Genomic DNA, 13,708 nt, shown 5'->3' on the forward strand with positions numbered 1-13,708 from the left:
CCAGAGTGGGTTGCCATGCCCTCCTCCAGGGAGTTTCTATCATATACATATTTAATTTTCAACTGTATCACCAGGAAAAATATGCACAAAAATAGAAAAACACCCTTTTCAATATTTTTCCCTACGAAGACTAGGAAAAGAAATCATTCAAAATGAGCAAATGTTTTATGTAGTAATATATTAAAAAGCCTACATCAACACAGAGATTGTGTGAAGAACCTTACATACCCTTCCGTGCAGAAAATCATTCGAAAGCTGTCTCCTAAGCTTTTATAACTGTTTGGATCGGTTGTACATCTCTGAATCTGGAACCTAGAAACAAAATCAAACAAACAAAAAAATCCAAGTTAAAGATTTCGCCAAATGGCTTTTCTCATTTTTCAAAGTCTTAGGAGACTCAGCCTTTTCAGATTAACCTAAAATATTCTGGCTTTTACTATAGATTTTACTGATTTATTTGCCTCATATAATCTTTACCTTATTTTTGTAGCCTTTAAAATTATAATATTTCTCTATGCTTTAATGGAACTGCAAAAAGTGTGTTTTTCCATCTGTTTCTTAGGCAGATGCACCCTGAGGCATTTATGCTTTTTTCCTTTGTGAAAACCACATGCATATGTCATAGATTGTTTTAATGTATAACTCAGAAATCTGAAGATGCATATGAAACAAATAAGTAGCTCTATTTCTTATCTTAATTAGTGCTCTTTGATGGTAATTTAATACAAAGGTTAAAAATACAGAGCAGCTAATATGGCCTAACTTTGATCCTGATGATGAATTTGGAATTCATTCTGGCAGACAGGAGCCCTTGTTTGGAGCAAGAGTTCAGGGCATACCGTGATACCATTTACTATCAAGACTTCATGATGGAGCAGAGTTGATTATTAGGAGTAGTTCAGATTGCCTGGACTTGCACAGAAGCACAGGGCTCCACATGTAGTTTGTGTGCTTAAACAAAATTCTTTTTTTCCTTCTTTTTGGGTATGATTGTGCATCTCAGAATTCTAACCTTCAAAATGTGAAAGTTTCCAGTATGAAAGTCTTGACTTATTATTTGGTATCTTACCTGGGGGTTTGTTTTTAATGAGATTTATGACAAGTGCTCTCATTTCCCTATATCCTGGCTCTTCATTTTTGGTTTTCTTTAGTCTGTCTGGAGAAGGCAATGGCATCCCACTCTGGTACTCTTGCCTGGAAAATTCCATGGATGGAGAAGCCTGGTAGGCTGCTGTCTGTCTACCCCTTGTGTTTAACTTCCTTGTCCCAACTCTAAGGTAAGGCCCTTCCCCCTTCTGTACATCCCTCCACAGTTTTAGCAAGCCTTTAAAAATAGAAATTCTCAGATATACCTCTAATAGTGTCTACTCTGAGATGCTTTTCTCAGATTGTTGGATTTATGACATGATCACAACTTCTACCTCTGAGAGTGATTTATTTTATAGTTCTAGGCCCCAGGGAATTAAGCTGAAAACTAACACATACATCACAGAAAAGAGAGACTATTTTGCTTTGCTTGAAGTGGTTGGAAAGAACAGTACATGATAAGGCTGGCAAGTGAGGCTGGATTACATTTGACTTTGTAAAGTGGAGAGTTGCTGAACGTGATTGTGCAGGAGAGTTGCCATACTAAGATGAGGGAACTGATTCTTCCAGTTCAGTTCAGTCGCTCAGTCGTGTCCGACTCTTTGCGACCCCATGAATTGCAGCACGCCAGGCCTCCCTGTCCATCACCAACTCCCGGAATTTACCCAAACTCATGTCCATCGAGTCGGTGATGCCATCCAGCCATCTCATCCTCTGTCGTCCCCTTCTCCTCCTGCTCCCAAACCCTCCCAGCATCAGGATCTTTTCCAATGAGTCAACTCTTTGCATCAGTTGGCCAAAGTATTGTAGTTTCAGCTTCAGCATCAGTCCTTCCAATGAACACCCAGGACTGATCTCCTTTAGGATGGATTGGTTGGATCTCCTTGCAGTCCAAGGGGACTCTCAAGAGTCTTCTCCAACACCACAGTTCAAAAACATCAATTCTTTGGCTCTCATCTTTCTTCAGTAGATTACTTGAAACATACAAATTCCTAATAAAATATTTATTGTCTGATTGGGTGGATTAGAATGGGAGTATGGAGGGCAGAACAATGATGAAGGCAATTATGACAGTCTGGGTGAAGATAACGATGCCAGAATATGAATGGAGGTTAAGAGAAATGTCATAAAAGAGGTGAGCTTGTTGGGTGATCCTTTTTGTCTTTAAATCAAACTGTTTTTTTAAATGATACATTTAACATGATCCTCTCTTGATCCTCATCAACCCAGAAAGCAACAATAGTAAGTCCTAGATTTAGTATTGCCAAAGTTTGCATGCATGTGTGCTCAGTCACTCCGCTGTGTCCAACTCTTTCTGACTCCATAGATTTGTGTGTGCTCAGTCACTCAGTTGTGTCTGACTGTTTCTGACCCTATGGACTGTAGCCTGCCAGGCTCCTCTGTCCACGGAATTTCCCAAGCAACAATACTGGAGGTGGTTTCCAGTTTTCTTCTCCAGGGGATCTTCCTGACCCAGGGATCAAACCCATGCCTCCTGCATTGGCAGGTGAATTCTTTATCACTGAGCCACCTGGGAATCCCTGAAGTTCATTAACCTTTGTCAAATTCCTGTCTAGATGCTTTTCTCCCAAATTACCAAGTATTTTTTTTTTTAATATTTGCCATATGAAATAAGATGCTATGGATTTTACAAAAACCCAGGGAATTATCCTCACTCTTGAGAAGCACGAGAAAAAAACAACTGATAATATAAGGAAAACTATCCAAAATGTCAAGTAGCATCAGCATAAGTTGCCCAGGAGTTCATCAGAGGGAGCAATTACTGCTTTCTGCAGAGTCAGGAAGGATCTGATGAAGCAGAAGGGATTGAAGCTGCTCCTGTAGGATTCAGAGAGGCAAAAAGAGTAAGAAAGAGGAAGCATTCCAGTGGGGAAATGAGAGAGGAAAAGATGTCCTCTTAAGAGACGTGAAGGAAAAGATTTCCTACCATGACAACCTCCTGCATTTCCTTTAGGATGGATGTTTCAGCACCCTGCTGGTGGCATTCAGCTGCCCACGATGGGTGGAGACCTGAGCAGGTTAGAGGATGGTGTTTATGAGATCAAGTCAGCAACCAATATTCCTGCTCCTCAGCATTTCAGCTAACTCTGTGGCCATCTCACAGTCATGTGATCGGTCCTAGAGGGAACTGTGAGTCAGCCGAAGGACCAAAGTAACTGACTCCTAATGGCAAGAAAATCGACCTTAGCTTCTCTCTTACTGATGGGGTTAGAGATATCAGGTTCGTCTATGATGTCTGCGTGTTCCAATAATACCAAGGTGGGTGCTCTCTTAGCTTATGCAAAAATAAAACACAGGGTACAATTATTTCTTAATTAACTAGTTATCTAACTTGGTTATTGGAAGTTTAGTATTTCACTCACTGGTTGCGATTTCTTTCTTTTTTCAGTATCCAAACAGATATTTCCAATACACTATTCTCAGTTAATGAATTCCTGAATACTTACTATTAGTTACTCCACTATTTGGGACATTTTGAAGAAAATTAGACATAATCCTGCCCTTTAGAAGCTTATAGTTAAGTGAAGGAGATATACAAATAGATGATTACCATATGCAAGGAATGTTTAGGAATATATTTTGGAGTATCACATGTCAGCCAATGAGTTTTGCTAGTGCTGAATAAACACTAGTATTACTCTTAGGAGAGATGATCTCCCATCTGTGGCCAACTGAAAATATTATAGTACTATACAGAAACATTAGAGGGAAAAGAGAAAATGAGGAGTATATATTCGGGCTAAATATATGTGATTAAACTTTGTGTGTTTGTGTGTCTTAGTCACTCAGTCGGGTCCGACTCTTTGCAACCCCACAGGTTGTAGCCTGCCAGGCTTCTCTGTCCATGGGATTCTCCAGGCAAGAATACTGGAGTGGACTGCCATTCCCTTCTCCAGAGGATCTTCCTGACCTAGGGATTTAACCCTGGTCTCCTGCATTGCAGGCAGATTCTTTATCGGTTGAGCTACAGGGAAGTCCTGTGATTAAACTTTATCCTCCCACTTCAAAACTGGCAGCAAGGACAGTTGCTGGAATCTTTGAGGAGTGTTCCATTTAGAAGCTATCTGTCTGATGAGTGATGCTGTGATCCTTACAAACAGGAGTGGCAAATCAAAATAGTATCGCATGAGGAGGAGAGTCCACAGGCTACGTTGTAGAGCAGTGCAAAAGGATGGGCAGACATGGGAAATACTAATTCTTCCATGAAACCTCCCATCATTCCTTACTCTCCTGAAGCAGCTGGAGATCCCAGTAAGCAGGCTAGGGCAAGTACAGCTGTCTCTTCTACTGCACATCTCACATACTGGCATGTCTACTCTCTGCAGAGAAGGTCCATGCTGCATTTAGTTCCACTACACATGACTTATTCTGATCACAGAGTTATCAGTTCTTCTAAGGACTCTGTTTCAAGTCGATATAATTACAGTGCATTTTGGCCAATCATGTAAAATAGCAATTTCCTTCTTCCTCTCCATTACATTTCAGCAACTTAAAAGGTTTCTCTCTTGGATTGAGGCTTTACATCAGCATTTTCCAAGCTGCATTCTGTGCTAACAAATTCTCTCTATGCTCGGGGAGACAATTTTCCAGTTACGTAATACAACTCTTTGTAAAATTACAAAGGCAAAGCCACACTACTCCTGATTGTGTTTAGAAGAAAAGATTGGACTTTCCCATTGTCCTAATAAAAGCAGCTTAGACACATCTGGAATCTCCATCTGAGTAACGTCTTTTTATTAGAATGAAAACTTGCCGCCAGATGGGCAAATTGGACAATGGAGTAATACTTAAGAAATATTCAGTGCCTAATATCAGGTCAGAATGAAACACAGGGAGAGGAGTGTGGCTCAGACCATATGCTCCATTGCCCAGAAGTTAGCGGTCTCGTGAGCTGTGGGGCCAGGGAGCCTGGTATTGCACTCTCTTGGAGTTGGAAGGAAATGGCCCTACCATCTCTTGCACCATAGATGTTAGTATGAAGCAAGTTACTGTTGTAGTTTCCACAGGGCAAGGAAGAGCTGCTCGATGTTCATAAGCAAGTGTATAAGCATATTTTTAAAAGCCAGAGAATGTTCTCACTCACTAAAGTATTTTTCTTTAAACTGGTCAAGAACTATTACTGCAGTATTTCCCCTAACTTACTGGTGGACTTAGTGATACCAAAGTCTCTTGCTGATTCTTAGCATGGTTAGAAATGCTGCTTTAGGCATTCATTCAGAAAGTGTCTAAGCACTTTCTAAGATACCACAAGAAAGATACGTCTTGAGAAATACAACAATTTTGCTGCCTTAAAAGCTGTAGAATGAATTCTTTGAAAATTCCTAAATCTCAAACTTATACAATGCCTTTATTTTCAAAGTAAATTTTATATCTATCATCTTCATCTACTGTTGGCCGACAGTGTCTATACTGGGAAGTGGAGGCTTCAGGGCACACACACATGCACATAAATATATGTATATATACAGGTATATGTGATCTATATACTTATATGAATGGTGGCAATTGAGTTGCCAAAAGTCAGATTAGGGTAGGCGATAAGACTTGTTCTGAAGCTATATTTGCATAGCATATACTTTGCATTTAGTTAGATTGTATGATTATTTGTGGTGCTTTAGGGCTGGGAAACAAAGAGGATTTGGAAGTTGGGCAAAAGCCATCCTAACTCATCTCTTTTGCACTGCCACCAATCCTAAGCAAAGCAGTGAGACAGGTGGGTTTTATTTTTAGCATCATCTCCAGATCCTTTTCTGGTCCAGGAATATCCTAATGCTCTCTCCTACCTTGCTCTTAGAAGAGCATTCACACCAATTATTTATCCTTATTGTGTCTTTTTGGGCTTCCCAGGTGGCTCAGTGGGTAAAGATTCCACCTGCAATGCAGGAGATGCAAGAGATGCAGCTTCAATCCCTGGGTCAGGAAGATTCCATGGAGGAGGATATGGCAGCCCACTCCAGTATTCTTGCCAAGAAAATCCCATGGACAGAGGAGCCTAGTGGGCTACAGTCCATGGGGTCTTAAAGAGTCAGACACAACCAAAGTGACTGAGCACGCATACACTGTGGTTTTTAATTTGATATGCTCTCTTCCAGAACTTGTCCCCTGTTACAGGGGTTTCAGGTGTCAAGGAAGAGGCAGAAAGATTCAGTTTTGTTTAGGGTGGGGATGCATGGATACCTTTACCACCAGAGACAGCCTCTAGTGGTTCTCCTCTCCCTGAGTGGACTTTTATGCTATCATCACCCGCTGCCCCATAAAACCTACACCTTTGTGTTAAGGGAGATGCGGTGCTTGGGAAACTGAGACACTGACTAGGAAACACGAGTTTTGCTTCCAGTGCTGCCGCCAAAAAATAGTGTAAACTGGTGAGAACTATAATTGAATCCCTCTTGACCTTTCTTCTCGGTGGTAAAATGTCACCACAGACACTAGACGACACTTGACTTTGAAGGGACAGTGACATACTGACTTAACACTGGACTTTGTTAGCCATAAGAGATAAGAAACATTTCATTTTGCTTTGTAAAACCCCAAATTCCATATTTTATAAGGGTGAGAGACTGCTAATAAAAATTGTACACTGACAATAAGTGGTGATGAGCCTAAGGAAACTCCCTGCAGAGATCTTTGTAAATGTGCTGTGAACAAAGATTATCAGTAATTACCAGAATGTTACACGTGCTCCTTAATAACACTTAAGAAACCCACTAATGAATCAGAGATTAACAGACTAAAGGTTTGCAATTACAGAACACATTAAAAGGATAACTGTAGGAAGATTAAATAAAGGTTCTAATTCACTGTAATTAGCCTATCTTACTGAAATAAGACGTTGTTCCTACAGAGTATGTTTGCTTGCTTACTGGTTGGTTGAGCATGGCCAAATTACTGAACACGCAAAGACACGTCTGAGACTTTGAAATTCAGGTGTGCATGCCTACCTTACAAACTTTGGAGAAAGGCCCTATAAAGCACATCTGTAGAGAATTCCCACCAAGTATGTTGTTTCCTGTACTCTGAAAAATTACCCTACACTGAAGCTTCCCCAAGAGAATACCCCTTCCCATGAAAGGCTAGCCATTGAACTGAAGGGGGAAGGGGCCATTGCAGTCATCCCTGCAAAGTCATCCCTGCAGTCACCACATCGGGTGGTGGAGAGTTGAGGCTGCTGACTTAGGACATGAGTCTGTCAGTCTTCTTTAGCAAGTGATGAGGAAAAAGGTTTTTTCTAACATTTCTCTATTGTCCATAGCCTTCTTGTTCTAATCTTAAGTCCCTGGTGATGGTGAATGGTAATTTTTAAAAAATCTTAGCTATGGGTATTTTGTTTTACTTCAGATTAAATATAACAAAAATCCACATACCGTTGCCTTAGCCATGATGAACATGCTGCTGCTGCTAAGTCGCTTCAGTCGTGTCCGACTCTGTGCGACCCCATAGATGGCAGCCCACCAGGCTCCCCCGTCCCTGGGATTCTCCAGGCAAGAACACTGGAGTGGGTTGCCATTTCCTCCTCTTTAATGAATGAAAGTGAAAAGTGAAAGTGAAGTCGCTCAGTTGTGTCCGACTCTTCGCGACCCCATGGACTGCAGCCTACCAGGCTCCTCCGTCCATGGGATTTTCCAGGCAAGAGTACTGGAGTGGGGTGCCATTAAGAGCCCTTTAATCATGTTGGAAGGGTGTGGTTTACAGTTCTAGATCCAGATTTTGGTCTCAACTTTTCCCGAGACCTCCATCAGCAGAAGGGGCAAGGTTAAGAGTTTGGGAGACCCAACAATGAAAACCACAGGTCCTGCTTTCACGAATGGAATACATGTGGGCGGCGGGGCAGGTACAGGGAGATGTAGTAATTAGTTATAAAATAAGACAGGACACAATATTTAATAGAGATTCTAGGAATTTAGTCCATCTGCAGTTTAAGCATTGCCTTTGCTTGCTGGGTTCACAATCTAGTCAAAGTCTAGGCCTGGCATCAATTAACACCCTAAAATAATGCTAACAAATCCACAAGGGTCATGCGTTTGGCTCTGCCTCAGCAGTGATCACTGACTGAAGTTCAAAAGCTGTACTCACATATTTGGCTGCTCATCAGATTATCCTGACAGTTCTGGGGGGAAAAGATACTTCTTCTGATGGTTGCTCAGTCATCTAAGAGAGAGTCTCTTTATATAAGAAGCAGGTGCCTTTCCCTGGTAAAAATTAGGATGTCCTTTGTCTGTTTAAAGTCTGAATGTCTTTACTAGGAATACGTGGGTTGGGCTATGCTTTGGCTTAGTGTTTATGATATTGTAAAGAAGACCAATAAATTTCTCTGTGTTATTATAAAACAGTTTATAATTTTGAAGAAACATGTAACCTGGAGTGCTCATTCAACCTAGATAATTACTACAGATAAGGTAATAACATCTTGGCAAGGCCACAAAAGTGAGGGAAATCTTCTGTGCCATGTAATTTTGAACATGTTTTTGAACAAAGCCTCAAAAATATTATCTTTCTGAAATATCAGATCAACCCAGATAGCCTGATTATACTTTCGGTGATTTCCTGTGATCCAAGACACCTCTAATTGCAGTCTCCTTTCACAAGCCAGGGAGATTTAAAACCTGATAGCCTGTGACTGTACATTGTACAATTCACACTTCGACAGGACACTTAAATATCCAGTAAATGGCTCATCATTTTGTTAACCACAAATTTTGTTACAATAAACATTTACCTATGTGTCCTGATTAATGTGATGAAATAGATCTAGTTTCATACATCTTACACAATTATAAGGTATTCTTAGTATTTTGGACCTGGGTAAAATTTGACATTGTAAAATGAATCATAATAAGAGAGTTTATTCTACTGTCTGGCACAAGTTCTTCCAGTTATTTTTATTACTTAAGGGATAATAACTAAGTATGCTGACAATATAATTCTACAATTTATTTTAATGAAAATATGCTAGTTAACAAGTCAGAGACAAATGATCATTAGAGATTACAACCTAAATCTAATAATGTTAAACCACAAGCAGTAAAACAGGCTAATTGACAGAGCTATATGATTAAAATGCTCCAAGCATAAACTGGTCTCAATTAAACAAAAGTTTGACTAGTATGTCTTTCAGTCGTTTTGCTTTGTAAACTACCCGTCACATTATAAAACTATGCTTAATATCAGATTGTAATGCTACCACTCTTTGAAAAGACATATATGTGTAGGTATCATATCTATATTGAATTAAAATTCACTCTTAATGCCAACAAATGACCTCACACCCGAACACACCTATCTATATTTCCCAAGCACATTAACCCAGGCTGGCCATTACAGTGGCTGACTAGCATGAAACCAAATTGTACTTGGGAAATAAGTGGGATGGATCACAGATTGGAAATAAAACCCATTACCAAGGTGATGAACACAGAGAGGGCTACATCAAATTCAGCAATCAAATATTAAAATAACCACAGTCATGATACATATCACAGTTTCCCCATAGTCCCAAAATAATAGCAGTTTTAAAAAATTCGAACACCCCCCTGCTCCCCGCCAAAAAAAAGTTAGCTCTGTCTTTTCTCTCTCTGGTCCTCCCCTTTCCAGCCCTCCCAACTTGGGTTCACAACTTTCCTTGATGTTCACCAATAGCACCTACCACCTCAGGACAGCAGACCGCACGACTTCATTCTTACCTCAGCATTCTTGAACCTTGGCTCATTGCTCTGGATGGTACTGAAATTCTTGGTTTCTAGCCTTCATAAAAGATTTCCAGAACAGGGAATTAAAAAACAGTCAAATCTACCAGAATCTTTTCGGTGGCCCTGGGAACACAGCCACTTGTCAGAAATTAATTATGCATTAGAGACCATAAGCCTGGGTCCCAGTGAGGGGGAATGTCAGAGAAGATGTCCCTAGAGACCTAATATATACAATGCCTGTTATTTTAACTTATCAAATGTGCCTATTTTATAGTTTACTTAGTATTGATAAGAAAGGCTGCTTTTCAATAATGTCAAAGAAAGAAAGATGAAAAGTGTGGGTGGTTTCTTTGTGTTCATAAGCATAAATGCTTATGCTAGAAAGAAATTTGAAGAATGGAGATAATAAACTTGGCTATTAATGAAGAAAACATGCATGTGCTTATCAAAGTTGAGGAAAATTTCAAGGGAAGTTTATATTTTTATATCAAGATTGACCTCATATGTTACCAAGATATGAGTGAGTTATTGATTCCAAATGAGGACACAGTTTTCAAAAGCATTTCATAGGTGGACAGGACCTGAAAATGACCCCAAAATAGTAATAATCCTGCTTACTTATAAACCACTTTTAACTCTGATTGCATTTTTACATTTTTCTTCTCATCTCAGGGTGGAGTTTCACAGTTCCTTCTATTTATAGGGTTAAAATCACTTGAAAAATGAAAAAAAAAAAAAAGAAAAGTATCAGCCTGGAGCTACAAAGGCATCAGACTGGAGGGAGTAGGTTTCCCTGGAGTCTCTCAGTTGTACTAGAAATTTGTCTCTCTAACTCAGTGAAAGATCAGTAAAAATCACTATTCTGAACCCAAGCTTTTTCAGTTGTTAAAAAGGGAATAATGTTACGTGCACATCACCAAATGAAAGGCAACTGAGTCCACTTAATTCAATCTCTCCGTGTCAGGGGTGTACACTATGGATGGAGAGAAATCTCTGCCTGGGGAAAGTGGGCAGGGCATCTTTGGTAGAAAATTTTCAATTCTATTTGAAGAGCAAAGACATCAAGTGATTCCTTTCAGCCCTCTCATTGTAGACAGCTGGACTGATAGATTCTGGATCAAAAAAACCCTTTCCATGTTTATCTAGCATCTATTCTGTGAGATTTATTTCCAAGTGTTTTAAGTGCCCAATATGTGCCTGGAAAATATTGTCAAGGCCACTATCTACTAACTCTGTAAATTCTTTTGCTCACTTTCTCCTTCTCTCAACTAATAACTTTTAAGGATGAACACTCCATTATGTCAATGAACCCATGCTCGAGAGTGCCCTTGTGGAAGGATGTGGTTTCATTATCATCATCAAATAATATGCTAAAAAGAATTAATAATCACTTAGAATGCTAGAAGCAGAAAAGATATGTGAATTATTCCCACCCAGGAGAAGGCCTAACTTGTTCACAGAACTTGTACAGAAATCTGTGTTTCACTAACTAACCAAATGTTTAATAAAATGGCAACCCACTCCAGTGTTCTTGCCTGGAGAATCCCAGGGACGGGGGAGCCTGGTGGGCTGCCGTCTGTGGGGTCGCACAGAGTCGGACACGACTGACGTGACTTAGCAGCAGCAGCAGTGCTTTTTGTTGAATTATAGATGGGTACTTTGGCAGGTAACAAAGCACTTCAAGACAGTGCAAGTCATTTAATTTTATAAAATGCTGATCTAATTCCAACTAAGCAGCTTCTAAATAAAGCTAACTTCACTTTTTAAAGCAATTAGTTTTTTAAATAATAACTCTCTGTTCTACAATTTAAGATTCAGATAACCAGATATCTTGGTTAATCTAGACTCCCTAAAATCTTGAAGACTAAACATAAGACATTCACATAAAATAATACCCACGAGAGAAACCTATAGTAAATATGTGAGTTTAAAACCCCTCCTTCAGAATTTTGCTAGGGTGCGTTTTGGTTGTCTCCAGTGAAACTCCACTCACTCTCATTCATTTAATCATCATGAATTCTAAAGTGTGAAAAATAGACTTAAACATTTGGAGTTTTAGTCCCTCCCATCACAAGTGATATCTTAAAACTGAATATATAAAAAAAAGTGTTCTTTTATACAGTGAAATTTACAGAGAATTCAAGCCAACTAGCACTTATAGAATGCTTATTCTGTATGGGGCACTTGGGTTTGAGACTCTGCTTAACTTAGACACTGACCTTCTTACAGATGTTTGCATTCTAACAGGAGACAAACATGAAGCATTAAAACATTAATAACAGGCAAGTATTCCCAGATTTGTTGTGTTCTTGCTTGCTCCCTTGAACAGCACACCAGGAACCCCTCCCCACACACATCATTTTTGTAGTGCCTGGGGTTGGAAGGGACCTTCTAAATAGAAACCACCCTCCCATCCTGTTGCACAATGATTTCATCAAGCCTTGCAAGGTGTTGGCAGGCTAGTCATTGCACTAATGGCCCCATAATGCTTTTCTAGTTCTTGATTTTCCTGACATGGTTTTGTTCACTCCCTTCTTGCTAGGCACTGAGCTATCTTTTCTTGCCCATCAGTGTGTCTGCCCCTAAGCACTCTCCTTGCTTCCCTCTCCTTTTCCCACTTTTCTCTGATGGATTCCTCCCATGACCTTTAATTCACCACTTACACCCAGCAGTGAACCAAGGACCAGATAAACCAGGTGGGTCATGCCTCTCGGTGAGGGCTGGAGGGGCCATACTATGAATCAGGCCCACGGACATCAGTACCTTCCCTGTAAAACACACAAGTTGGCTGTCCAGTGACCATTTCTGTATCTGTGTCTCAATTCTGTGTCAGAGCTGAGGTTTTGAGATAAGTGGCCTCTGGCTGAGTTTGAACTTTCCTTGAGAATGAGCTGTGCTGAGAGGAAGAACGGACAGCCAGCCTCTGATTTCCTCTGGTATCTCTCCCTGGTGTTGGGGTCACGCTGAAGGAGAGCACCGCAGGCAGCTACAGTCTCTCCTCCTGGTGGAAGGATGGCCCTGCTGCCATGTGCCTATTTCTTTGGGATTCCTCCACTTTGAGGACTTCATAAAGAGTTCTATTGCTCCTGGAAGCCAAACAAGAATTAATTTATAACACAATGAGGACACATTGCACAGCTGACCTCAGCCATAATGATTCCTTCTGCATTTTGCTTCCCTGTTTGTTTAGTGGATTTCATTTGTTTGTTTCTTGAAATAAAATGCCCTTCTAGTTTTTTTGTATGTTTGTTTTCCATTTCTGCATTATAGACTGGTAGCGTGTGTTATTTAGACTCTCATAGATGCATGTTTAGCTTGAAAACTTCTTTTTTAAAAATATATATATTTTCAGAAATCTGGCCAAATCCCCATGGCTTTCTGTTGGCTCTACTGATACTGCACTAGAGGAGGTACTTGAAAGAGGAAAGGAAGGAAGAAAGAAGGAAGGGGAGAGAAAGAAAGAAAGAGAGAAATAGAGGGAGGGAGGAAGGAAGGAAAAAAGAAAGGGAAAAAAACACTGTAAAATACTGTATTTCCCAGTACAAATACTTCTAATACTTCTGGAACTGCTAAGCCCACTCTTACTCATTTGTGTTAGGTCAGATTCTGGCAAAACTCACCGGACAGCTGCAATTCCATACTTTGAAATGTCTATTAAAAGAAATCTTGATATAATTTATAGAAGAGATGGAAGGTAGTCCCTATTTTTTTTCATTCCCTTGAATGCAGACAACTTTTTTGAATAAAAGAGTAGAGAAATGAGCATTTTCAATGGTGAAGTCAGTATATTCACAACTTTAAATATACAATGCCAAGAGAACTTTCTGCAATGAAGATTGGTTCTCATATATATATATATATACACATATATGTATGTATGTATGTATGAAAGTGGAGTGAAACTGTTGATTTCT

General features: G+C 39.9%; 1 protein-coding gene across 5 annotated transcripts in view; it reads right to left on the bottom strand.

Moving 5' to 3' along the window:
- The window catches only part of SLC25A21 (solute carrier family 25 member 21), a 526,466-nt gene that overhangs the window by 147,995 nt on the left and 364,763 nt on the right, over window positions 1–13,708 (bottom strand). For all 5 annotated transcript variants that reach the window (XR_011461727.1, XM_005891791.2, XM_070358760.1 and 2 more), the window contains exon 3: window positions 229–312. Coding sequence is in view for 4 of the 5 variants with exons in the window: in XM_005891791.2 (XP_005891853.1) it covers window positions 229–312 (84 nt within the window). In the remaining variant the exon portion in view is untranslated. The remainder of the gene's footprint in view (window positions 1–228; window positions 313–13,708) is intronic.

This window comes from Bos mutus, chromosome 21 (genome assembly GCF_027580195.1).
Source record: "Bos mutus isolate GX-2022 chromosome 21, NWIPB_WYAK_1.1, whole genome shotgun sequence".
Lineage (NCBI taxonomy): Eukaryota > Metazoa > Chordata > Mammalia > Artiodactyla > Bovidae > Bos > Bos mutus.